A 27,609-nucleotide genomic window follows, 5' to 3' on the forward strand; every position below is an offset into this window, starting at 1 on the left:
GCCAGGCTGCCTGTGTGCTCACAGGCTGTTTATTTATCCAAGAGTAAGGAGGAGAGAGGATGAAGAGAACCTGATGCCCCAAGGTGGTGGAGCTGAGGGGAGAAATGAATGAAAGGCTTCTCTGTCTCTTGCCATGGGCCCCAGGGAGCTCCAGCTTCAGGTGGGGCCTCTGGGGACAGTTTAGGGGCCTCTAGGAAGGCCAGCAGTTGTTAGCTGGGGTCAGGATCCCCAAAGGGGCACATACTAGGCTCGGAATGGTTTCTGTGTACACAAAATATCTCTCCACGAAAGGCACTGGTTGGGGTGGGGGGAGCTGCAGGGACACTCCCCCATCACTGGTGAGATCCGCTGTGTCCTGAGCTGGGTCTCCGCCTTCTTGCTCTTCTCCTCTCCCTTCCCTCAGCCCAGCGGCAAGCAGGCAATCAGCGGAGGGCCAGGTCAGGCCATGTGGTGGACACTCCCTCTTCAGGGCTAATGCATCTGACCACCTCTAGGCTAAGAGCCCCAGACGGGTGACCTTGGCCGAGAGGAAGGAGTGGATGATGAACACCATGGTTTTGGGGCACGAATGCAGGTCCAGCTGCTACGGGGTGAACAGAGAGAAGGGTCAGGAGACCACCTCCAGGAGAGCATCACCCCTCAACCCCTTCCACTCACAATCTCGCCTTCCGCGCCCCCGAAGTCCAGGAATAGGAGACTGGCACCATCGTCCGAGGACATCTGCAGCTTCTCAAAGGGCTGACGCAGCAGCACGGCTCGGGCCGCACCCGGCTCCGCCGCCCACAGCGTGAAGCCGTTGTCAATGTGCACGGAGAGGCTGCAGGCACGGCCGTTCCACGTACAGGCTGTGGGGAGGGCGTGGGCACGGGCACAGCGACACCTCAGAGATTGCAAGCCCTCCCTCCAGTCCCCACTGGCAGCTCCAAAAGTGGGGCGTGAATGCCACCGGGGGTGGGAAGCTCACTGTCTGTCATGCCATTTGTACACCCACCCTATAGAGAGTCACCCACACTCTAAAACACAGAAGGATGAGTGGACAGAAAACCTATACCCCACTTCCAGACCCACAGCCAGCAGCACCAGAGGAGGAAAGGGGAATCTTCAACTCTGCCTTGGACAGGAGGCCCACTCCCTGTGAAGGTAGGCCCACCAAGCCTGGCCTTTGGAGACTTTAAACGCCTACAGACTTCTTGCCCAGTTAAATGTGAATTTCAGATAAGCAATGGGTAATTTGGATCTCCCTCAATTAAACAATTATTTGCTGTTCACCTGAAATTCAAATCCAAGTGAGTGTCCTGTACTTTTTCTGCCAACCCTACCCCAAGTGCCACCTCTCATATCCTCACCAGTGGAGTCACAAAGCCAGGACAAGAAAACCCCTGGGAAGCGAGTCTCACTACCTTCCAGGACACCTGCACATCCGAAACAGAGGGCCCTCGGAGACCCCAAATCCCACTCTTGATCCCCCTCCTGAAGCATCCTAAAGAAGGAAACGAATGCCCCTGGGGACAAGCAGCTCATTACCAGAAAGGCACTCCCATGTCCACCCAGCCCACCTGTCGACACCTCCTGCACACCCTCAGCGGCCCGGTGACAGCCATCCACCAGCTGGCGGGTCCAGGCAGCCAGCTCCTGCGGTGACTCCACGCTGAACAGGTGAGCGTCCACACCGTGGCGCGTGCCCGTGCGCAGGGCAAAAGAGAGCTCTGCATCGTAGGGCACCGAGCCCTTGGAGGGGCCTGAGTGCACCAGCCTGGGGGCAGGGGGCAGAGGGCTAAGCATGAGGCCTCGCAGCAGGGAAGTAGTTCTGGGCCAAGGGGGCAGTGACCTGGGAAGGGACCCTGCGACTCCTTTTCCACCCAATGGGGGGACAGGACGTCCAGATGGTCACTGATGGAGTCACAGGAGACCATCTCCTGCCACCCTCCTCCTGGCCCCCCTCAGCTCCAGCCACTCTAGCGTCTTCAAACACTCCAAGCACACTCCTGCCTCAGCCCCTCTGCTGTTCCCTCTGCCCAGCAAACTTTTCCCTGATTATCTGCATTGCTTTCTCCCTTACCTCCTTCAGACCTTTGCTCAAATGCCAGCTCCTCTGAGAAGCCTTCCCTGACTTCTCTGCCTAAAATGACACCTCAGGACTTCCCTGGCGGTCCAGTGGTTAAGACTGCACTTCCACCTCAGGGGGCCCAGGTTTGATCCCTGGTTAGGAAACTAAGATCCCACGTGCCACACAGCCAAAAAATAAAAATAAAACAGCGCTCTCCCCTATCACTAGCCGCACTTTTCCTTATGGTACCAGAAATTATACTTACTTTTTACTGTTTCAGTTGGCTTTTGATTGCCTTTTTCTCTAGAATATCATCAAGGGTACAAATGTTTGTCTAGCTTGTTCACCGCTATAGTCCCAGAAACTAAAACAATGCCTGGCACAAAGTAGGTGCTTAGTAAAGATTTGTGGCCTGAATTAATGAATCACTTGATTAGGTAGAACGTTCATGACCTGCTCATCCCTAGTAGGCAGCAGGCTCCTGACACGTGTGCCGGAACGCATTCTGGAGTGAGGAGACGTGAGCAGCAAGGGCCCACACCTCTCAGCTTGACTCCCACTTGCTGTCTAACCTTGGGCAGTTCACCGCCCCTCTCTGGGCAGCAGACCCCAGAGTTCTATACCTTCGCCCTCTTTGGTCCTCACTCCACAAGCTTTCTCTTGTAGCTTCAGTTCCCCCTTGGAGCTGTTTCTGATGCCCAGTCTCCTACTTGGCAGCCCTAAGCAACAAACTCACAAGTTCCCCAGTTTCCTACCCAAGCTCCCTACCTACCCGCCCCCCACCAACACTGTGAACTCGACATCTTGATCCAACCTCCTCCCTTTGCACTCCCACCCCCACTCCTACTGCCCACCCAGACACCAGCTCCAAAACTCCCGTTCATCCATTCATCAGGACGCCTCCCTCACCCTCCCCATCTGGCAAGTATGAAGCCTGGTTAATTTTCCCACCATGTGTTTCCAATGCAAATGCGGCCTTTCTTCCCCATCTGCTGCCTCTACCCACCTCCACTGTCTCTCCAGCATAACTTCTCCCATCCCCCTCCTCCAGTATATTTTCCGCATGGCAGCCACACAGATCTTTTTTAAAACAGGACCCAATGAGACACCTCACTCCCAGGTTAAAGCTCTTCTCACTCTGTCTGCCACAGCTCTTAAGATAAAGCTAACAGCCCTTATCCAGGCAACAGAAGCTCTGCAAGATCGGGGCTGCCAACTCCCTGCCTTGTTTCTCTCCACTTCCCAGACAGAGTCTACACCCTGGTTACGGCACACTCAGAGAGCTCCATGAAGCTGCGACAGCTCTGCATGCTTCTGTCCCTCTGACTATATTGTTCCCTCTGTGTAAGATGCCTCTCCACCCTTCCTTAAATGGCAAATTTCTACCCACCTGCCAAAGTCCAGCTCAGATGTCATCTTCTACCTGAAGCCTTGCCCCACCCCCACCTGCAGGCCAGGTAGAGTTAAGTGGTTCCTACACTCTGCATTGTAAAGGCTGTTCCCAGGCCAGTCTCCTCACCAGGCTGGGTCCTCCCTGAGGACAGAGCCCTCTGGGGAGTGTCTTTCATCTGAACCAGGCAGCACCTGGACATTGCACCTGGACAGAGCAGGTGTCAATGGGTGAGTGACTGATAGGACCTCATATCCTTCTGTTCCAAGTCCCCATTTTACAGATGAGGAAACCAAGGCCCAGACTGGGCAGAGACTCGCTTCAGGCCACCTGGGGAATAACTCAGCATAGAATGGGGCTGGAGTCCCCAGCCTCTGAGGTCCATCTAGAGCATCGCCCCCCAAGCTCTGGGTGGAACACACAGTCCTGCCCTACCCACAGATACCTGGTGGTGATAAGAGGGGCAGTACGCGCCGGCCGGCTCAAGGCCTCACGGGTCTGGGGCAGACAGCTGTAGAGGAGCAGCTCCTTTTCGGTCAGCAGGGCCAAGGTGGGTGCTGTGCCCCCGCTTGGCAGCTGCAGGAGGCAAGGCAGCAGTGATGGGGGATGGGGAGGGGAGAAGAGAGGTGAGAGGGCCAGGGCGGGGTGAGGCAGTGAGGGGAAATGGGAGTGGGGTCGCCTCTGGGAGAGGGGAAGGGAGCGGAGGAGGGGTCCCCAGGCCCGGTAGGCACCTGCTCAGTCAGCCAGCCGATCCGCTTGATGTCCTGACTCCCGGCTGTGCTGGTGGCCGACAGCAGCGCCTGCAGCTCATCCTTGACCCGGGGCATCAGCGTGTTGACCTGGGCTTGGATGGCAGCCGCCCAGGACTTGGCGCTAGCCTCATCCTTGGCCCTCAGGAAGAGGGTATCCCGGCCATCGGCCGAGCAGATCTCCAGATACCTGCAGGCACAAGTGAGGTAGAGGGGAGTCCCATCCACTGGACAGGTGCCCAACCCTGAAACCTGAGCCAAGGGACCCCCATCTACCCCAAAACCAGAGGAAACCACAGGGGATGTCCACGAGAGAATCAGGAGCGACTCCCACTGCAGGGCTCCGGCCACAGTTGTTGGGCCTCATGGGGTTTATCTATCTTATCTTATCTTGGGATAAGAGACTATATCTCTCTCTCCAACACACATACACATACAGGCATATATACACAAATACACACACTCCAAGTGTAGTAGTAGTAGTGTTAGTCGCTGGGTCATGTCTGACTCTTTGAGACCCCATGGACTGTAGCCAGCCAGGCTCCTCTGTCCATGTAATTTTCCAGGCAAGAATACTGGAGTGGGTTGCCATTTCCTACTCGAGGGGATCTTCCCAACCCAGAGATTGAACCTGTGTCTCCTGCATCGGCAGGTCAATTCTTTACCACTGAGCCACCAGGGAAGCCCCGCTACAAGGCACACTGTATGGTTAAAAAAGAAAAAGCCAGGGTATGGCGAAGGGAAAGGGTGGGGAGACAAAAAGCCACACAGGCAAGTGTAAGGGGACGGTCCCAAGGCGTTCCAAGAAGAGTCAGTGTCAGGGAAAGGACCTTCAAATGTTCTGTGGGGCTTTAAAGAATCACTCCCCTTTGGTATTTCCGTAACCAGTGAAGTGGGGCAGAAACTGGAGAATGGCTCACACATATCCATTCCAATGCCTTCACCTCTGCCTTCCTCCACCACAGATCTCCCCTGCTGCTAGCACTGGCCATCAACCCAATTCTGACTGATGAAATAGAAAGCGAAGTCTTTGAGGAAGGCGTCCCTTCCCAACTGAAGCGTTCCTAGCTGTGGCCGTTAGTTTCCAAAGATGGCCTCCACCAAACTCATCTCTCCCTATATGCACAGTGTACCTCCCTCACAAAGAGGTGAAGCTTATTTCTCCTCTCCTTGACCATCTGACTTGGTTTGACAGACAAAATGTGGCAGAAGTGCCATTTTGGCATTCCTAAGTGATCACAAAATCCAACTACCCCAAGGTCACCTATGCTAAGAGGGAAAACAAGCTAGCCACGTGGAAAAGCCCTACAAAAAGAGGAATGCTTAGCCAGCTGCCAGCTGTTCCAACACCCCTGCTGAGGAAGCAGGCACATAGGTGAAGCAGCTATCCTGGATTTGTAGCCCCTGCAGATGGCACAAGGAACAGAAGAACTGCCTGGCTAAGCCAGGCCAGATTACAGAATTGTGAAAAATATTAAACTGCTATCTTCTAAGCCACTAAACTTTAGGATGGCTGTTCATGCAGCAATAGAACAAAATACCAGGGGAACAATTCCTTTGTCTTTTGCCTTCTTCCTGTCTAGAATATGGACACATGCGTAGAGGTGCAGGCACCAAGCTATTTCCAAGAAGAAAATCCATACTAAAAACGGCAGGAGGGGAATTCCCTGCCATTAGGACTCCATGCTTTCACTGCCAAGGGCCTGGGTTCAATGCCTGGTCTGGGAACTAGGATACCATAAGCTTCATGGTGCAACCAAGAAAAAATTTTTTAATAAAAATTATAAAAGATGGCAGAAGAAGAAGCTGGAAGCCTGATGCCTTGAGGGTATTCTTGACCATCAATTGCAGCCTAAATAGCTGACTGCTGGATTTCTTTTTTACGTATGTGTGTATTTATTTTTGGCTGTACTGGGTCTTCATTACTTTGCACTGGTTTTCTTTCTAATTGCGGCAAGCAGGCGCTGCTCTCCATTGTGGTGCTCAGGTTTCTCATGGCGGTGGCTTCTTGTTGCGGAGCACAGGCTCTAGGCACATGGGCTTCAGTAGCTGCAGCACCTGGACTCGCAAGTTGCAGTACACAGGCTTAGTTGCTCCACAGCATGTGGAATTCTCCCAGACCAGGGATGGAACCCAGGTCCCCAGGTCTCCTGCTTTGGCAGACATCTTCTTATCCACGGTGCCGCCAGGGAAGTCTTGGACTTCTTTTTAAACATGTGGAAAATTAACTCCTCATTTATTAAGCCATTGCTTGTTGGGGTTTCTGATGCCTGCACACCAATGTAATCTTAACACTAAGTAAAAGTTCAAAACATCTTTCATTATGCTTTAGTTAGCGAATGGTGCTCCTTTGACTGGGATATTGTGCTGATATGGGACCCCAGTTATATTCAAGTTACACGTGTGTGCACAGGTCAAGCACACGTACATACATGCATATACACATATGGATATTAGCACAAAACATACAAACACATATGCACATCCCTGCCTGTGCAAATGCTCACATATACACACAAACACTTACATTTACATGCCATCCACATGTACACACATATAGAAATACAGGTTCACACATGCTTCAGGTGATGTCTGGGATCAGGCTGGGAACCACAACTAACCTAAAGTTCTGTGAGTCGCAGGAAGGACTGACACCACCTCACCTTCACCCAACACAAAAGGTCCCTAAGTGGAGCACCTGTAAGTAACCTGTGAATCTCTAGTTCTTGCCTCATAGAGGAGGCTGGGGCTAGGGCATCAAGTAGGGATAGGAGGTCTGAATGCTGAACATTAATCAGACCCCCCTGGCCAATTTGGGCATTGACTGGGCATTAAACCTCAGCTGTAATTAGCACCCAGAGCACAGGCCTCTTACCCCCACCCCAATACTGCACACCTCATTTGATCAACATGGACTGCATTCACCACTGCCATCACTCAGGTAGCTTCTGAAGCTGAGAGGGCTACCTGGAATGAGGCAAGCTCCATTCTCTTCCTGGCTGTGTGATCTTGGGCAGGTTACTTCCTCCCTCTGTCCTCATCTATAATAGTGGGGTGAAACAATAGGACTTTGCTCATAGGGCTGCTGTGAGAGTTACATTCAATTGTGCATGATAAGTACTCAATGATGCTGGCTAGTATCAATCTTATCATCAATGTTAGGGCTGCTCAGCTGTGAGGGATGGTAACCTTCCATGGCCCTGAGTGAAAGTTACCAGGTATCTTGGAACCTCGGCAGAGTTAGAAGAGACTTGAGGGGATCACTAAGTCTGATATCCTTCTTTCGTACGGGAGAATCTAAAGGTTAGTGAGAAAAAGGGTCTAGTTCAAGGAGAACCAAGACTGGAATCCAGGACTCCTCTGCAGACCAAGTTCCTCCTCAGATGTGAACTACCCAGAGGAAGAAGAGAGAAGAAAAGCACACCATCATCCCCATAACTTCACTCCTGTCTCCATTCAACAAGCATTTCTTAAGCACCTACTACGTTCGGGCATTGTGCTTGTCACTTGCAACACAAGGGATCTTTCCTTTGGCCCCACCACCTAACACGAGGGCACGTCTGTCTGAGTCGCCCCCTATGCTAGGCTTACCTGGTTTCTGGGTCTGTAGGGGTGCACCTCCTTGACACATATGCCATCTTCAAGGACATGTGTTTGGCATCACGGAGGTCCCGGGGTGGGGGGCCAGGGGAGGAAGGCTGCCGCTGAAGGGGTGAGGCAGGAGGCGAGTCCCAGCCAACCGAGGTCCCGCTGGCAGAGTTCTTGAAATATGGTGAGACCTCTTTCATGTACTTGACTGGTTAGGGGAGAGGTCAGCAGTTACCACCATGGCGTGGGCTCCCATGTAGCACATGTAACAGCTGTCACTGATTCATTAAATTTTAATTTATGTCCACTTCCCTTCCCTGGTGGTTCAGATGATCCACCAGGAATCTGCCTGCAATGCAGGAGACCTAGGTTGGATCCTTGGGTCAGGAAGATCCTCTGGAGAAGGGAATGGCTATCAACTCCAGTATTCTTTTTTTTCAACTCCAATATTCTTGCCTGGAGAATTCTGTGGACAGAGGAGTCTGATGGGCTACAGTCCATGGGGTCACAAAGAGTCGGATACAACTAAGTAACCAACACACACACTTTCACATCACTATCCTCCTCTAGGCTAAAGTCTCTGACAGGGCTGCATGGTAGAAAATTCTGGATGCAGGCCAACATTCATCCTTTTGCCTTTGTTATTCATAGACCCATGGCCACCTGGTGGACTACATTTCACAGCCTCCTTTGCAGCTAGGTATGGCCACAGGACTAAGTTCTAACCCCGTAAGTTTAAGTGTTTAGAGTTTCAGAATGACCGCTTAAAGAGAATGGGCAGCAACCACAACAAGGCAGTGAGGAGCGCCAAGACAGGATGCAGGAGACAGAAGTGCCCCCACTGTCCCCTGTTTGCCTCTCTCTCTTCAGTCTTCTCATCTGCTGAAGGAGGGGCTGCATGAGATAGTCCTGCGGTGGAGGCTGCCAATTTTCCTCCAAAACAGTGATAACCTTCCAACTTAAGACTTCAATTTGCAGGTTCCCTTGCAGCTGTAAGTGCCCACGTGACCAAGTCTGGCCAACAGGATGAGAACAAAAGAGATGTGTTAGGCTACCAAGTCCTGCCCATTAAAAAAGGGGGCACGCCCTTCCTTTCCCTGCCTTTTCCCCTCACAGGGTTGAGCTGGCTGAAACACAGACCGGTAGAGCACCATCTTGACCAGGAGAACATGAGCCACACTCCAAAAGGCTGACCGATAAAACAGAAGTAAATGGATGCTGAGACTTTGGAGATACCACATCAGACTTGAACTGCTACCTGAGAAAGCAAGGAGCTTCTGTTATATTTGTGCCTGTACTTAGTCCTTCAGCCTGACTCTTTGCAAACCCATGGACTGTAGCCCGCCAGGCTCCTCTGTCCATGGTATTTCCCAGGCAAGAATCCTGGAGCAGGTTGCTATTTCCTTCTTCAGGGAATCCTTCCAACTCAGGGACCCAAGCTGCATCTCCTGCACCGGCAGGTGGATTCCTTACCCCTGAGCTACCTGGTAAGTCCATGGTAGCCATTACCAATCAATTAAAGCTGATTGATAATAAAATATTTTGGTCCCTCTTCCTCTATCAATTAGCTGGGTTTGGCTACAAATAATAGAATATATGATACTAGTGCCTTAAGCAAGAAAGATATTTATGATTTCATGTGACAAGAAGTCTAGAGGAAAGCAATGTCAGGGTTGGTTCAATGACTCAATGACACTGGATCCCGGATGGGCATCCCTACCACTCTCCCAGCCTTCCCCTCATGACCACAGGATAGCTGTAACACAGTCCAGCCAATGATCCCTTACCTGACCAAACCAGGAAGGAAGGAGATAGGCAGCAAAAGCTCTGTCAACTCATACCTCCCTCTTATCAGAGAGGTAAATACTTCCATGAAACCTTGTATTTCATTGGCACAATTGGACTGGCATGCCAACTTCTAGCACAATCATTAGTAAGAGGGAGTAGTCATGATTGATTTAGACCAATCACAAGTCAGCCTCTGGGGCTGACTGAACATTAAAGTGAAAGTCACTCAGTCGTGTTTAACACTTTGCAACCCCATGGACTGTAGCCTGCCAGGCTCCTCTGTCCACAGGCTTCTCCAGACCAGAATACTGGAGTGGGTAGCCGTTCCCTTCTCCAGGGGATCTTCACAAGCCAGGGATCGAACCCATATCTCCCACACTGCAGACAGATTCTTTACTGTCTGAGTCACCAGGGAAGCCCTGGGGCTGAGCAAATTAAAGCAGGCTCTGGTAGCATGGAAGAAGGGGAAATGGTTGAAAGGCAGGCAACCAAGGTGTCTACCACATCTGACCCAGCATCTGGACTGTCCCCAATTCTGATGAGCAGCAGTCTCCTTGTCTCTGAAATGAGCTTCTAGGAGGACAATGTATATGTCAAGATGGTTGAAAGTCTTGCCCAAGGGACTTCCCTAGTGGTCCAGTGGCTAAGACTCTGCACTCCTAATGCAGGGGGCCTGGGTTTGATCCTGGTCAGGGTACTAGATCCCACATGCTGCAAGTAAGACCTGGTGCAGCCAAATAAATAAATTATTTTTTTTTAATGTCTTGCCCAAGCACTGGTCTCTCTTCTCCCTGTCAGGCTGTCCCCTCGGCTGCCCTACTGAAGAATGCCTATGCCTGCTAGCCCTGGGACAGCCTCTCTTCCTCTCTTCTCAGCCACCTCTACCTCCACGGCCATCTGGTTTGTTGGCCATCTGATGCCTGCAGTCAAGGCCCAGTCGGTATGCTCTGGCTGTGAGTGGACAGACCAGGAAGTAGGGGGAATGAGTTCTTGGCTCAGCTCCCTGGAAGAACCAGATAAGAAGTTATTTCTGTCACAAGAGACTGCTCAGATAAGATCCAAGGCAAACAAGGGTGAAAGTGAGAGGGACGGTGTTGGAAAAGAAGTTATGCTGAAAATAAGAGCAGAGTTTTTTTGAAAGAACTAAGCCTAGGTCTAAAGACTGGGAACTTAGGCTAAAAATGACTCATCCTCACCATTACAGCAATGACTTTCCCTAAGACTATGTCTCAAGGGGTGATAGAGGTGGGACACATCACAGTCTCTCTGTCAGTTAAACCATTTTTTTTTTTAAATCCTACTTTTTTTTCCTCCTTGCTAACAGAACTCTAAGCCCTAAAGGCTGGGCTTCTCCCCAGCTCAAAGGGAAAATCTTAATTGGTTGAAGCTAATCATGATCATTCCATCCTTTTTAATTGTGATTGGCCTAGAAAGGGGCAGATAATACAATTCTGTCCAATGAGCTGTGAGGGAAAATATACTCCCTTCCCTTCCTCTCCTCTAGCCTTTAGAAGTTGCTGGAAAGCAGGGAGTTTGTTCTAAAGCAACGATAGTCACTTGGACCACAGGATTGGGGTCCACACATTGCAAAGCCGTAAGTTAATCTGGAACCATGCTGACTTTAGGTATTCTGGAAGAAAACCTATTTTCTTCAATGTTTAAACCTCTTTGAATGGGGTTCCTGTTCCTTGCAGACAAAAGCATCCTCACTAATGCAGCACCCACCCATCCCCCACCCCCACTCAGGGTGCAACTGATATATCTCCCTACTATATTTAGCTACTCCCCTCCCTTGCTCAAAGCCATGCTCTGGCTCCCCGCACTCTTCATCCAACTTCAAGGTTTTCCAGGACCTGGGCCCTGCCTACCTTGCTGGCTTCACCTCCAGCCACATCTAGCCCTCTAATCCAATCATACTGACCTGCTCAGAGCTCTCAGAAGGTGTAGGAGCTTCCAAATACCTTTGAAAATGCAGTTCCCCTGTACAGAATGACCTTAGTACATGGTTAGGGGACAGGTATTCTCAGACTTGAATTCCAGCTCTGTCTAGCTGTGTGGCCATTGTTGTTGTTGTTAAGTCACTAAGTAGAGTCCGATTCTTCTGCGACCCCATGGACTGTAGCCCACCAGGCTCCTCTGTCCATGGGATTTCCCAGGCAAGAATACTGGAGTGGATTGCCATTTCCTCCTCCAGGGGATCTTCCCAACCCAGGAACTGAACCCACGTCTCCTGCATTGGCAGGTGGATTCTTTACCACTGAGCCACCACGGAAGCCCCTGAACAAGGTAATTCACCTCCCTGTCCCTCAACCTGAATAACAATGTATACCTTAGAGAGACAGTGAATTAAATGAGATGATGTGAAACACGACACAGGTTCTGCCCACACTCCTTAGAACTCTGCAGTGCTTCTGTGTGTTGGGGCTTTCTTTCTCACCAAACTGGGAGCTCCTAGAGAACAGAAGGGGCTTCCCTGCTGGCTCAGATGCTAAACAATCTGCCTACAGGAGACCCGGGTCTGATCCCTGGGTCAGGAAAATTCCCTGGAGGAGGGAATGGCAACCCACTCCAGGACTCTTGTCTGGAGAATTCCATGGACTGAGGAGTCTGGCAGCCTACAGTCCATGGGGTCACAAAGAGTCAGACAGAACTGAGCAACACACACACACACACACACACACACACACAAACACACACAAAGACGACATAAATGGGGTTTGATTCGAACTCAGAGTCAGTGTTCTGGGAATGGAGAAATGAATGCCAGGACAGAAAAGATTCATTCAACGAGAAGTTGTCACAGCCCAGGAGGTCCCAGCTCAGCCCAGACATTGCCCCTCAAGAAAACCTTCCCGGATGCCCACTAGATCCTGCACACCCACCACCTCTGCAGGTCCCTAGATCCCACTTCCCTATATGTCCATGTGGGAATCTGTGTCCTTCTCCAGGTTGAGAGCATGGGAGGGCAGGGACCTTGACTGACTGGTCTCTGTATCCCTAGAATTACAGCAGGGATCTCTGACGCTATGTACTCAGCAAATGGACATTTGTCAGTTTTGCAACCAAAGAAACTGCTAGAGGCCTTGCTCGCTCAGGCCATCCTGGAAGTGGGTCCTCCTTCTCCTTGCCCACAGGAACACACTATAAATGGACAGCACACCAGCTGATGTCTGAAACAGGGCTGGCATTTCACAAACCAACTGGCCCATCCCAGGGTGGGGGTGGGGTCCTGAGGGCCCCGGAGTGTGGCCGTAAATAGCCCAGCTCTGAGGTCTCCTCCCTGCCTCTGATTTCTGCCTGAGTCACCCGACCAAGCAGGGCGGGGCTGCCCAAAGGCAGTGGCCTGGAGAGCTGAGGGCAGGAACGTGGCCATGTGGCCAGGATTCTTTGAGCCTCCAAGTATAGACCCAGTTGGTGTCCACACCCTCTCCAGCCAAACTCTGGCCCAGGAACCTGGTAAACAGTGACACTTGGGCCCTTCCTCCTCAGGGAAGCAGAAGCAGACACACACAGGACACCCTGCCCTTTCCAGAGGCCCCGACTCCCAACTCTGCCAAGGAGAGAAGCCAGCACTGACCCCAGGGAGCCAGGAACAGATTCCACAAGAAACACAAGGAACTGGGAGTTCCCTGGTAGCCTAGTGGATAGGATTCTAGGCTTTCACTTCTGTGGCTCGGGTTCAATCCCTGGTTGGGGAACTGAGATCCCGCAAGACACATAACATGGCCAAAAAAAAATAAAGAAAGAAAGAAACACAAGGAAGAGAGACAGGGCAGGACCCTTTGCCTGGCCCAGGACAGTTGGGAGGGAACCTATGTGCTGCAGAGAGAATGGGATAAATCCGTTCTGGCTCAACACAGCACACCCAGTGCATATCCTGGTGCTCAATAAAGGTGTATGACTGAATGTCTTGGTTTTGAATCTTGGCTCAAGCCTGTCCTCTAAGCTCAAACTGTTCCTTGTCTGTTCAGTGGGTGGTCACTTACTTGCCCCTGCCTGAAAATACATGATCCATCCACTTGCTTACTGTCAACAGCCTCTCTCCTCAATACAAAATGTAGGTTCCACGAGGGCAGGGGCCTGTTTTCTTCATTTATTAGGATATCCCCAGCATCTAGAATAGTACCTGACATATCCAGGTAATCAGTAAATAAGAAATACATTAAATAAACGAATATTGACGATCCTGAGGCTTCCCAGGCTAGAGATATTGAATTGGGCTCTCAAGTAATGCAGGCTTGTGTTTAACTTCCCTGTTCTGTGACTTTGAACAAGTGACTTGACTTCTGTAAGCCTCTATTTCTGCATCTTTAAAATGAGAGTAAAATATATCTACCTCCTAGCATACTGAGATCCACACTTGTAAAGCACTTTGCCCTGCCTGGCACAGAACAGGTCTTCAGCAAATCGTAACGTGGCTGGTTATTATTTCTGCTGCTGTTCTTAGTACGACAGTATAAGGAGATGAACACAGATGAGAGACAAAGATTTCAGTCCAGATCCTGTCACTTGCATCCTGGCCTTGGCAAGTTCTGATGTCTCTCTGAGCCTCAGTTTGCCTGCCTATATAATTGGCACTGATATGCCAGCTCTCTAAGTAGGGCATTGTGAGGATTCAAGTCCAGGCTGCCCACCTGTCCACTCAGGATATCGTGACATCCCTTGGGAAGGGATGGCCTTTGAGGTCCTGTTAGCCCAGCAAGGCTGGACTATAAATAGTCCCCAGTCATTGGCAGGCCTGCAGCAGAGCCGCCTGGGTTGTCTGGGGCAACACTCTGGGGAATAAAATCTCAACTTCCACACCCTTGTGCAGTCGTGTCCAACTCTTTGCGACCCTATAGGCTGTAGCCTAGCAGGCTCCTCTATCCATGGGATTCTCCAGGCAAGAATACTGGACTGGGTTGCCATGCCCTCCTCCAGGGGATCTTCCCACCCCAGGGATCAAACCCCCATCTCTTACGTCTCCTGCATTGGCAGGCAGATTCTTTACCACTAGCGCCACCTGGGAAGCCCTATATGTGCAGTTTAAGAGGCACTATCTATCAAGATCCTAAAGGCACACGAACACTTTGAACTTGCAATACCCTTTCCAGGAATCCTCTTCAGATAAACGTTCACAGGTGCATGAAGGGGACATGACACCATTGTCTATGGTGCAAGAAGCTAGAAACAACATGAATTCCTTGAATATGGTCTTCCTAAATACAAGAAGTGAGTTCTTTGGCAGATCACTCAGTCCTGTTCACAGCTCTGTCCCCAGTGCCTACATCGAGTCTTGGCATAGAACAGGGCCTCAGGCTATATTGGTTAAATGGACATCTGAATCCCAATAATGGGATATTGTGCAACCATTAAAGAGAATGAAACAGAGCTACATGAGCTGAGTTAGAAAGAGGTCCTCAACTTGCTCAATGATAAAAACAAATATGGAAACTTCTCTCTGGAAGTGTTTGAAAATATTAGCCATGGGTACCACTCCAGTGCTCTTGCCTGGGAAACCCCATGGACGGGGGAGCCTGATGGGCTGCAGTCCATGGGGTCGCTGAGAGTCGGACATGACTGAGTGACTTCACTTTCACTTTTCACTTTCATGCATTGGAGAAGGAAATGGCAACCCACTCCAGTATTCTTGCCTGGAGAATCCCAGGGACAGAGGAGCCTAGTGGGCTGCCGTCTATGGGGTCGCACAGAGTCGGACACGACTGAAGCGACTTAGCAGCAGCAGCAACATTAATCTATGAGAAGACAATTGCTTTGCACTTTCCTGAGGTTTTTTTATTTGTGCTTACTCACTCAGTCGTGTCTGACTCTTTGCGACCCCATGAACTGTAACCTGCCGGGCTCCTCAGTCCATGGAATTCACCAGGCAAGAATACTGGAGTGGGTTGCCATTTTCTTCTCCATTTTTTAATTTAGGTGTATATTATTTTTGACATTTTTAAAATTCTATTTTTCAAAAATATACCACATTCCAAACCATCTTAGCTAGGATTCAAAGACAAGGCCCTCATCAACTCAAGAAGCCTACTAGGATCTTAGTAGTGGGAGAAAGAAGCACTTATTAAGCATCTACTATATACCAAGCATGAAAGCTCAAATCTCACTAACACATCATCACTTAACCACACCAAGTCAATGAGACTGATCCATTGTTAAACTGTTCTATTTAACAGTTGAATAAATTGAGTAAACTGAGTCTCACATGGATGACATGGCTTGCAGTGCAGGATAAACACTGAAGAACATGGGCTTTGACATCTGACAGATCTTACTTCAAATTCCATCTCTGCCTCTGTGTAACTTTGGGCAAGTAGCTTCACCTCTACAAGTTTTAATATTCTTATTTGTACAATGAGATGAATAATGTACCTTGAATCATAGGGGTGGTTTTGAGGATCCAATGAGAAAACATACAGAAGGCATTTAGCACAGTATCCAGGACATTGTAGGTGCTCAATAAAGAGCAGACATACCAACACTATTATTAACATTCTTATCATTACTGTTAGAATTCCCTCCGCTACCATCAGCAACCAGCTCATATTGTAAATGGAGGCCAAAACCTGCCCCCAGAGTCCCACAAGCATTTTAATCAAAGATCCAAGGAACAGGCCAGAGCTGATTAAGCCAAGTTTTGTCTGTGGGGAATCATATGGCCCTAAGCCATGTATGTGCGCAGCCAAATTAACGTTTTCTTGAGAACAATGATTAGAACAACAGGTTTTTGCAGTCATGGAGGGGACTGGACAAGGGCTCCATTCACACCTCTGTTCCCAGGACAAGAGTCCCTCAGGCACCTCTCAGGCACAGCTACACTCACCTAAACTGAACAGGGTGACCTCGGATTAGCTGCATCGGTTAACAACATCCCACTTTTGACAGTGGTGATATATGGAGCCAAATTTCAGGCAGGATATCAGGCAGTACCCATCTGCCAGAGGACAGGCTGGCAGGGACCTGGTCTTGGAGTTCTGAGGACTCATAACGGAAACTCTCAGGAGTCAGTCAAATCCAGCATGAGCCTGGAACCCCCTTTTAAACATTTACGAAAGTCAACTGCAACTGAGCAGGTTAAAGGCAAAGTAGAAAGAGTCAGAGATGTCCCCTCCTAGGGATCACTTCCCCCAAACTCACCAGCATCTAGGCTTGGCGCCAGGTCTGGGGATCTGAGACAAACTACACATGATTCCTGCCCTCAGAGACCTTCAAGTTTACTGGAGAAAACAAAAATTGCTGCTGCTGATACGATGATGACAAAGGTTGACATTGATCAAATGCTTACCATGTGGAAGATACCGTGCCATAAACTTCAAATGCACTGTCTCATCCTTATAAATAGCAAACAAAATAAACATAAATGAGTGCCTACTTATGCACACTGGCCTCAGCACATAACATGCCTTATTTCTTAATCTTGCAAACTACCATGAGAAGTGGGTATTATCCAAGGCAGGGTCAACAGCGGCCTCTGCAGTCAGAGAAACCTAGGTTTGAATTCTTTTTTGTTGTTGTACCGCAGAGCATGCAGGATCTTAGTTCCCTGATCAGGGATTGAACCCCTGCCCCTTGCAATGAAAGCACAGAGTCTTAACTATCAGAATGCCAGGGAAGTCCTTAGGTCTGAATTCTGAGTCTGCCAATTTATTAGTTGTATGACTTAAAGGAAGTTACTTATTTTTAACAAATTTGGTGACTTTGTCTGTAAAATGGGGATTATAGCAATTCCTACTATTCTTTGTATTTTTATGTACATACTATTCTCTGCCTGTATCTTTTTAAAAGCCTGATCTTTATGTGAGGTGAACCTTCTCTTCTTTGTACAAAGTACTAAAATTGACTTTATCCATTTTTGTCCTTTAGCATTATTTTTTAATGCATCAAAGGCTCCCTGTTGCCAGCCTTGCTGGGGGGCTGTGGAGGGAATGGAGGCATTTGACCATCCCTCCCTTTTCCCCCAGGCACAGTCTCCAAGGGCCTGGCTCCAGATCCGTGCACACAATGGGCCTCTCTAAGAAGCAGACAGATGAGTAACTGGCTGCCAGCTTGGGCCCAGACTGTGGTCACAAACACATCCCTGTAACTGAGAATAGGCTCAAGACACTTGTGCAAAATCCTGACCTCACAGAAGAAAAGGTCCAGAAGGCAGGCTGGGGTTGCTGAGTCCCTTAGGCTGGGGGTATAGGGTTCTGGCTGGCAACAACAATTTGCCAGTAACAGTTTTCTTTCTAGGATGTTGTCAGACAGCTCTGTACTCACCAAGCCCCAGACCTCAGGAAAGATGCCCTACTACCCTGCCAAGTTCACATCCAAAGGATAGGCCATGGCTCCTTGGAAAGTGAAAGTGAAAGTTGCTCAGACGTGTCCAACTCTTTGCGACCCCATGGACTATACAGTCCATGGAATTCTCCAGGTCAGAATACTGGAGTGGGTAGCCTATCCCTTCTCCAGGGGATCTTCCCAACCCAGGAATTGAACCTGGGTCCCCTGCATTGCAGGCGGATTCTTTACCAACTGAGCTATCAGGGAAGCCCTTGGCTCCTTGGAGGTGGCCTTAAGGAGTGGGATGAGGGCGGGGAAATTCTGAACAATGTGATCACTGATTGGGTGCTGGGGAGGAACCTAGGCCCAGAGAGGCTTCTAGGAGCTCTGGTTCCAGACTGGGGCAGCTGCCTGTTCTCCACAAACTCCCCCAAGTCTCAAGGACCAGCCACAACCCAGCATCTTAGCTTCCTCACATCTTCCAGGCTCTTCAGATCACCCATGCAATTCAAAGATTCTTGACCCCAGTTTTCAGCCCCAGCCCTTTGCTGCCTTGGGTGGAATTATCTCCTTCTATAAGCCTACTGGAGAGCAGCTGAGACAGACTTCAACTACGAAAAAGCTGGAAAAAAAAAAAAACTAACAAGAAGGCCACAACATCAAGTGCATGTGTGCGTGCTCAGTCATGTCCATCTCCTTGCGACCCTGTGGACTGCAGCCTGCCAGGCTCCTCTGTCCATGGGATTCTCCAGGCAAGAATACTGGAGTGGGTTGCCATGCCCTCATCCAGGGGATCTTCCCGACCCAAGGATCAAAGCCTCAGCCTCCTAAGGCTTCTGCATTCACAGGAGGTTTCTTTAATGCTGAGCCAGTTGGGAAGCCCCACAACCTCGAGACTCTTCTTTTATCCAAGCCTGCTTAGGTCAAACCATCATAATCTCCCTTCTGCTCACGGCCCCAGCCTCCTTGCTGCCATTCTTTTCTCTTTTAATATTTATTTATTTATGTGGCTGCCTCGGATCTTAGTTGGGGCCCACTGAATCTTCACCGCATCAGGAGGGATCTTTCATTCGGTGCACGGACTCTTGTTGCAGCACACAGGCTCAGTAGGTGCCGCGCACAGGTTTAGTTGCTCCGGGTATGTGGGATCTGAATTCCCCGACCAGGGATTGAACCCACATCCCCTGCACTGGAAGGTGGATTTTCAACCACTGGACTGCCAGGGAAGTCCCTCCTTTCTGCCATTCTGCACCTATTGTTGCCTCCTTCCAAACCGGGTTGATGCTGTAAAGCCCAAAGCTGACCATGTGAGCCCCTGCTGAAAAACCCTTGAAATAGCTCTCTGTTTCCCTCCAAATTCCTTTATTCTAGCACTCAAGGCCCTGCAGGATCTGTCAATCTGAATAGCCTCCTCTTTCTCCACCCACTTCCTCACACCTAAGCTCAGATAAAGCTGAATTACTTCCCAGGCAGTTCCCCAGGTAAGTCAAGTCATTTCACCCTTCCCTTTTGCTCAGACAACTTCCATTCCTGGAATGCCCTTTCTCTATCCCATTCACATCTCTGCTTATTGTTCATAAGGTGCCAGCATCCCTCCTCCAGGAAGTCGTTCCTGACCATTTAGAGAGAGGAGACCACTGCTTCCTCCCACCTCTAGGCAGACTCCATCTCAGCACCCATGACAAGATGGTGATCTGGTAGGTTTGCTTAGCTATCTGCTCCATGAGACAGAATCCCCTTGAAACCACTGAGTAAAGCAGTATAAAGGGAGGAGGAGAGAAAGAGAAATCAGGAGAGCGCTTTCATCCAAAAGGGAGGAAAAAATACGCGAAGATTATAAACAACTTTATGCCAAGAAATTTGGCAGCTTAAATGAAATGGACAAATTCCTTGTAAGACATAAACTACCAAAACACATTCAAGGAAAACATAGATCATCTAAATTGTCTTATTAAAGACATCATGACTTCCCTGGCGATCCAGTGGTTAGGACTCTGCACTTCCACTGCAGGGGGTCTGGGTTTGATCCTTGGTGGAGGAGCCTGGTGGGCTGCTGTCTATGGGGTTGCACAGAGTCGGACCTGACTGGACAGCGCGACTCCAGTGACTGGAGAATCCCAGGGACTCATGGGGTCGCACAGAGTCGGACCTGACTGAGGCAACTTAGCAGCAGCAGCAGAGAACTAAGATCTTATATGTTGCAAAGTGTGGCGGGGAAAAAAAAACTTTTCTATAACGGTAACTTCCCTGGAGACTGCTGCTGCTGCTAAGTCCCTTCAGTCGTGTCTGACTCTTCGCAGCCCCATGGACTGCAGCCTACCAGGCTCCTCCGTCCATGGGATTTTCCAGGCAAGAGTACTGGAGTGGGATGCCATCGCCTTCTCCGCTGGAGACTGCTACCAAACATTTAAGCAGGAAATAATACCAATTCTATGTAAATGTAATGGGACAGGAGAGGAGTTACTAACAGAAAAAAGTGAAAATATTAGTCTGACTCTTTGCAACCCCATGGACTGTAGCCTGCCAGGCTCCTCTGTCTGTGGAATTCTCCAGGCAAGAAAACAGGAGTGGGTAGCCATCCCCTTCTCCAGCCTACCATGTGCCAAATCCTATGCTGGCAAGAGACAGGCCAGGCTCCACCCAACAGCCTGCAGCAGGGCTTGCCAAGGAAAGATCTTGCCCAGAGAAAAGTTTTAGAGAACACAAGTTCCAGAGACCCTCAGTCCTGGGACAGTATGTACACTATATCTCTTCCCTTCTCTATCTGCACTAAACATTGCAAATCAATTCTAGCTCCTTTCTGCTGAGTTCAGATAAGACCTCTCAGTGTTTCCAAATATGGAACTCCCAGGAGCCACCAAGGAAACTGACACTCAGAATGAAAGCTGTTGGGTATCTCTGATCTAGCTCAACCCCAGCAGATATGAGATCTGAGGCCCAGAGAAGATGAGGGTCTTGCCCAAGGCCAGATTAATTACAGAGCAGACAGGATTGTAGATGCTGATTTTTAAATGGCTTGTGTGGAATCAGTTCCGTCGTTCAGTCGTGTCCAACCCTTTGCGACCCCATGGACTGCAGCACACCAGGCTTCCCTGTCCATCACCAACTCCTGGAGCTTGCTCAAATTCATGTCCATCAAGTCGGTGGTGCCATCCAACCATCTCATTCTCTGTCATTCCATTTTTAGACAGTGTTCATGTTTTGTACCCCCATTCAATAGAGGGCTCTTTTAGGCAGGCCCTGGGTCCAGTTTACCTTCTACCCCAATGCTCTGCACATCGGGTACATAGTAGGTCTCTGGAAAGGCATCTTGGCTTTAATGAGGAAGGAATGGAATGAATGAGGTGTCAGAGGCATGGGTATTAGCCCCAAAACCAGGAAATGCTTCAAATGTCTAACACTCAGAGACACTACCTTCTCAGAATGACCCACACTAAGAACCCAGAAAGAGACATTCTCTACCTAAAGATGAGGAGGGGAGGGGGACCTCAGTGTAGATTAGAGACGTATCTACAGTAGAAATTTTACCATCTATGAACTAAATTTTCAAACAGCAGAGACTAAAAGAGCTTTTCAAGTCAACCGAAATATGACATTTTGATGAATTTCAACTATTTCAAACTGCATTACTGGCTATAAATATCAAAGTGATGAGGCATGTGGAAAGAAAGTCTCCTATATCCATCTCCTTTATGTGTGATCTCGTTATTTAACTTTGCTGTTAAAATATGATTGATATCCTTAAGCTTTCAGGGATCAATCCCGCAGAGGCAGCTTTAAGTGTATATTTAAAAATGCAACAGCAGCATTTGAATAGACACACAGTACATTTAAATAAATAATAAAATGTAAAAATAAAACGAAATGAGAGAGAATCGAGGTCAGGGCCATAAGAATGCCAAAGATCACCCAGGCATCCAGAGCCTGTTGGTTTCTGTGGCCTCTTGGAGACATCTTTGGCAACCTATCAGGACCTGGGCCTGGGCCTCAGCGAAGCAGCTTCGTTGGCCATGGCATTCTCCATCAGCCCCCGCCACCTCCCTGTGCCTGTTCTGGGCCAGGAGCCAAAGACACATTCCTCGGGCCCCCATGGTTTCCGGAACTGACAGAGTAGAATTTGATGAATGGGCTGAGCAAAGCAGAAACCTCCTGACAGAGATGGCAAAAGGCAGAAGCGGGACCACCCCAGCAAGAGACTATAACAAGTGATGGGAAACCGAGGCCGGGAGAAAGCAAAGGTCTCATCTAAGATGACACAGTGAGGGGAGAGTGGCAGGGAGCCACCAAGTTTCCCTCCCCTCCAAAACACATTCCTCTTGGATCCTAGCTAGAAGTAGCCAATGTCCTGCTACATAAAGGCCAAGTACCCTCCCAAGGCAGGATGGGTCGAAGGGTTCTAGGGCCCCTGGGTGATAGGAGGATTCAGAGTTGAGAGCTCCCCTGGTTTCTCAGGCAAGATTCTAAGTCTCTCCTTCCCTAGTCCCCACCCGATTCTTCCCCTGTGTCACTCACCGAGTGGCAGTTCCTACCATGGATCTTTCATCCTAGTCCCACAACCCAGCAAGGCTGAAGTTATATCCCTGCCCTACAGATGAGAAAACTATGGCTCAGGGAAATGAAGTGACTCATCCAAGGTCAAACAGCTAGGGAGTGGGAGAGAGGAAATGAAGTCCAGATCTGCCTGGCTCTGAAGCAGCTCTATCCCCACCACACCAATATCTCAAGGCAGGTCTCCAAGTTCTGTTTCTGTTTTCAACCCTGCCCACCTCCCAGACCCCACTGGTTGAGGCCTGGGGGGGATGTAGGGAAGAACTGAACACCCCTGGGTCCCCAGTGCTTACCCTCCAGCACCACCTCTTTGCCTGTCTTCTTCAGGACTTGCACCGCCTCGTCATGGGTGGCAGAGGAAAGGTCCTCCCCATTTACAGATAGGATGGCATCCCCCACGAAGAGGGCCTCCGTCTGGTCAGCTGCCAGGCCCTTGAAGATCTTGGAGATGAGAATAGGCATCTTGTTCTCTCGGCCCCCTGGACAAGCACAGAAAGAGGAAGAAATTGAGGCAGACACCCCAACACTTGTGAGTCATGACAAGGCAAAATTATTTCTGAAGGTCTCCCACTGTGTCCAGCCCAGTACTGGGAAAGCAGCAGTGTGGGGCAAAGAGAATCTCAGAAAAGAGCCTTAGAAGTTTGGGGCACTAATGACACCTAAAAGACATTTTCTAAATTTATAGTGTTATAATGGATCTTTTGGGTAAGTGCTTTGGGTGGTCACCAGTGTTTGAAGAACTTACAAGATGCTTCAATAACTTCTTCTTATTTTTTATTTTAAGTGAGTTTCCCATAATGGGGAAACTCACTGATAACCTCTAATTGAGAATAAAGATAGAAGTCAGTTACTGCTATGGCCACAAAGCTGAAAGCTTCACAACCTAGGTCTCAGCATGGAAACCAGGGCTTTAAAGTCTAGAGATTTCAAAAGCCTATCTGAATTGCATCTCTGATGCAAAAAGACAAAAACATTTTACCATGTTGCTTTATTTATAATCTCTTGAATGTCCTTTTAAAATAATAAACAGTGATAACAGTTCACATTAGTTCCACATACCAAGTGCCAAGCACCATGTTAAATGCTTTCAATCTTGTCTCATTGCATCTTCACAACACCCAATCACACAGGCATGCTCAGATTCCTATTGGGAAGGTTGAAGTGTGGAGAGAAACCCCTTGTCCAAGGTCACCCAGCTAATTAGTGGCAAAGACAATATCTGAACCTAGATCTCCAGGCTCCAGAATCAACACTCTTAACCCTCTGGTAGGCTGCAAGTCAGGCCTTCAGATACCACACTATTGCTCCATCCTCAAAGATGAGGAACAAGTGGCCCAGAGAGAGGCGGTCATAATTTCAAGGTCACTCAACAGACTGGTGGCAGAAGTAGGACTGGAATGCCTCTCTGGACCCCCACATAGGCCCAGCAGTTTGCTCACTGCAGTGCGCAGAGCTTGAAGCCTAGGAAAGGAAGGAGTTTCTATTTAAATTGAGTTGGCCAAAATGTTCATTTGAGTTTTTCTATAAGATGATATGGAAAAGCCCGAATGAACTTTTTGGCCAACCCAGTATCTATCTGCCCTCTTCCACCTGAAACTAAGGACTTCAAGTCAGTTTGAATCCATGGCCATTCCTCGATGCCTCGGGCTGGGCTGGACCCTAAAGGAGAGGTCAACACACCAACAGGAGTCCAGTCTCCATCCATAAAGAATTGAATGGAGCTGGTATTCCCCGACACCTCCTAAAAGTCCCTTTACCCCCACCTGGGAGTATGAAGCTAGGGAGTAACTTTATGTGACCTTGAAGAGTCCTCTTCCTCTCCAAGACTCAGTCTATCTACAAAATGGAACGCTATATGAACATTAAGTTCCTTCCTGCTTTAACACAGAGTGTACAATTTCTGCATTGATCTGTTGTCCTATCCCACGCTGGTGTTTGAGGGCAAAACAGGTGTCCACTCCCTGGCTTTCTCATTACCCCGCTTTTAGATCCCTTTGGTTGGTTGCATGGAAGTTTGCCCTTTCCTGGGGAAAAATCAACTTCTCTGAACACTCTTTAGTGACTTGATAATTGAGGTTCAAATCCCAGCTCTGTCACTCACTGACTGTGTGATCCTAGGAAAATCATTTTCCTTTTCCTTTTCATTTTTTTTCCAGTTTTTTACTTTTCCTTTTCAGTTTTTTTTTGTTTGTTTGTTTCCTTTTCATTTTACTTTTACTTTTCAGTTTCCTCACCTGCTAAATGAAGATTATACTTCCTATCTTTTAGTACTTGTTGCCAGGATGAAGTGGATCCTGAGCCTAGAGTACTGGGCATAGCACTCAGCACACGGTGGTAGCCAAGTCACCACCATCCCCACCCCCTCAGGAAGGAATGGTGAACGCAGCGGCTGGGGTGTGCAGACTTTTCAGCACCAGGTTAGTTACTCTGGGAGTCTTTCCTGACCTTCATTTTTCCTCTCATCTAACAGCAATAACTATCTAGGCACCTATTATGTGTTGGCAGAGTGAGTATTTTGGACACCTATTTTCATAGAAACATCCCAATTCTATCACTACTCTCATTATATAGTTGAGGAAACTCAGGGCCAGAGATGGGAAAGGGCTTCCCAGGTGGCACTAGCAGTAAAGAACCCGCTTGCCAATGCAGCAGACATGAGAGACGTGGGTTTTATCCCTGGTTTGGAAGATCCCCTGCAGGAGGAAATGGCAACCCAGTATCCTAGCCTGGAGAATCCCATGGACAGAGGAGCCTACGAAGCTACAGTCCATGGGATCTTACCACACAAGTTCACACAGGTGATTCTGGACTTCAGTCTGGGTTGCACCTTAAAGAAAGCTGTCAGTGCTGGGGCTGAAAGCCCATCTCAGTGCTGTGATGGTGGACACTGAGGACTCTTCACCCACACGTACAGGTTTCCTAGGTGCTCAGATTCCCAGGTCCTTTCCGGCCCCCTGTCTGTGAGCCCAGCCCAGTTGGCACCTCCATCCCAGCCATGCTTCCCACTCCAGACCTTACCCCTCCTTCCCTTCTACTTTGACTGTATCTTGAAGACTTCCTCTTCCTTTCCCTAGTAGCACCCCAGGCCTCAGTCTCCCTTCTCTATCCTTTGCTCTCCTGGGGTCCCTCTTGTCCTTGATACCCATGCAACTCCTGAGAGGCAGTCTCAGACCTCTTTGCCTCGGCACACAACTCCCCACCCACTTGTCCTTGGCGTGCCCCCAAAGCCGTCCACACCTGTGCCTTCTGACTGAGACCTCAAAGCCCTCTCCGACCTTGGTGCTCTGGTGCCCTCGGTTCTGTCCTCCCAGACGCCGTTACCCCGGACAGAAGTCCACCAACTCCACGTCCTCAATACGCTGCCAGCCCCCGCGATCCTTGCGCCTTAGCGGTCCCACAGACACCAAGATCCGTGCCCTCGGTGCCCCCGCGCCCACCTTTGATGCTGATACCCAGCCCGCCGGCGTCGGCCTTGCGCACCGTCACGCGGCGCGGCTGGAGCAGCAGCGCCTCCGGCAGCGGCGGGGACGCGGCGCCAGGTTCGGCGGCGCCGTTGAGCTGCGCGGGCTCCGGCTCCCGCTGGGCACCGGGCTCCGGTCCCGGCTCGCCGTCGGCGGGGCTCACGGTCAGCGCGTCCTCTTCTAGACTGAGCAGCACCCGCTGCCACCGCTCGCCGCCAGCCCCCGAGCCTGCCCCGGCGCGCAGTTCCAGCAGCCCGGTGCGCGGGGCGCGTCTGTCTGACGCCATCTTCGCCTCCGAGCCCCCGGGCCGCCGCGCTCGCCCTGCCCGCGCAGTGCCCGGCCCGCTCCGGCCCAGCGCCCAGAGCTGAGGGCAGCGGGGGCCCAGCTGGGCCAGCCGCCACCCTACCCCAGGCCGCGGGGGTGGAGCCTCGGTGGGCGGGGCTGTATGTGGGTGCGGTTAACAGCGAAGGGCGTGGTCACCCGCAAGCTAGAAGGGGCTGTGGCGGGTTCCAAGAGCCAGAGGATATTCTGTGAGACTGCATGACTTTGCCCACAAAGGTCCATATAGTCAAAGCTATGGTTTTTCCAGTAATCACGTACAGATGTGAGAGTTGGACCATAAAGAAGGCTGAGCGACGAAGAACTGATGCTTTCGAACTGTGATTCTGGAGAAGACTCTTGACAGTCCCTTGGATAGCAAGGAGATCAAACCAGTCAGTCCTAAAGGAAATCAACCCTGAATATTCATTGGAAGGACTGATACTGAAGCTGGAGCTCCAATACTTTGGCCACCCAATGCGAAGACCCGGCTCATTAGAAAAGACACTGATGCTGGGAAAGATTGAGGGCAGGATGAGAGGGGACGACAGATGATGACATGCTTGGATGGCATCACCGATTCGATGGACATGAGTCTGAGCAAAATCTGGGAGATGGTGATGGACGGTGAAGCCTGGCGTGCTGCAGTCCATGGGGTCACAAAGAGTCGGACACGACTGAGCGACTGAACGACAACAACATGGGCATGGGGACATAAGGGTGTCCGGACGGGACCCAAAGTTAAGGCAATGAGAGCGTGAAGTGGGGTGGTCGGGGCCCTGGGGGCCCGGCTTCGTGCCCGGGCTGGACCCTAAGATCCTGGGCAGGAGACAGCCCGGCGAAGCCGTCGAGGGCCGAGGCCGTAGCTCGCAGCCATGGGATCACGAGAAAAAGAGACAGAACCATGGATCGTGGTGCGAGGCTTTGGGCTTTAGAGTGGGGCTGCATATGGCGGAGCGCCGGACTGCAGGGACACGGCTTGAGTTTAAGAGGTAGACCTCGAGCTGCAAGGGACTTCTCAGGCGGGCGGCTAGTGCAGGAGATTTGCCGGTTTCCGACTGTGGGGCGGGAACTCTAGGCCTCAATTACCTCATCTGTGAAATGGGGGTCCTAATAACCCCTATAACCCTCACAGGGACTGTGTCAGGGTTATATCAGTGGGGAAATATATTTTACTCTGTGAATCTTATGCAATCAATATAATCACTTTTATTTGTTGAATCCTTACTTTTACTGAATCCACTTTTTTTATCTGTTGAATTGGCCAGGCCTAGATCTGAGCATTTTCATGTGTTTTCTCAGCTTTACAGTAGCCTCGTGAAGTAGCTACAGTTAAGAATACTCCCATTATACCGAAAGGAAAATTTTGATTCAGAAGATCTAATTGGCCCAGTTCACACATTTGTGAGTAGGGCAGAGCTGGGATTCAAACCTAGTCTTGTCTCACACCAGTGCCTGGGC

The 27,609-nt window shown here is 49.9% G+C and overlaps 1 protein-coding gene across 1 annotated transcript; it reads right to left on the minus strand.

Moving 5' to 3' along the window:
* Window positions 1-26,229, minus strand: SNTA1 (syntrophin alpha 1). The gene is made up of 8 exons (XM_061437287.1): window positions 25,807-26,229; window positions 22,663-22,848; window positions 7,778-7,982; window positions 4,169-4,376; window positions 3,883-4,013; window positions 1,557-1,753; window positions 658-845; window positions 1-583 (listed from the first exon to the last, which is right to left on the minus strand). Exons 1-8 carry the CDS (start codon window positions 26,114-26,116, stop codon window positions 491-493), a joined length of 1,518 nt encoding a protein of 505 aa, XP_061293271.1. The 5' UTR covers window positions 26,117-26,229; the 3' UTR covers window positions 1-490.
* Between the last annotated feature and the right edge of the window lie 1,380 nt (window positions 26,230-27,609).

The sequence above is a fragment of the Bos javanicus genome, chromosome 13 (assembly GCF_032452875.1).
Source record: "Bos javanicus breed banteng chromosome 13, ARS-OSU_banteng_1.0, whole genome shotgun sequence".
In the NCBI taxonomy this organism is placed as follows: Eukaryota; Metazoa; Chordata; class Mammalia; order Artiodactyla; family Bovidae; genus Bos; species Bos javanicus.

Excerpts from the sequence above, each read along its gene's own strand:
- SNTA1 (XM_061437287.1), bottom strand. The coding sequence starts at position 26,116 with ATGGCGTCAGACAGACGCGCCCCGCGCACCGGGCTGCTGGAACTGCGC. Across the intron at positions 7,983-22,662 it reads CAAAGAGGTGGTGCTGGAGG|TCAAGTACATGAAAGAGGTC; the intron begins GTAAGCACTGGG and ends TCCCCTAACCAG. Across the intron at positions 4,014-4,168 it reads TCGGCTGGCTGACTGAGCAG|CTGCCAAGCGGGGGCACAGC; the intron begins GTGCCTACCGGG and ends TGCCTCCTGCAG.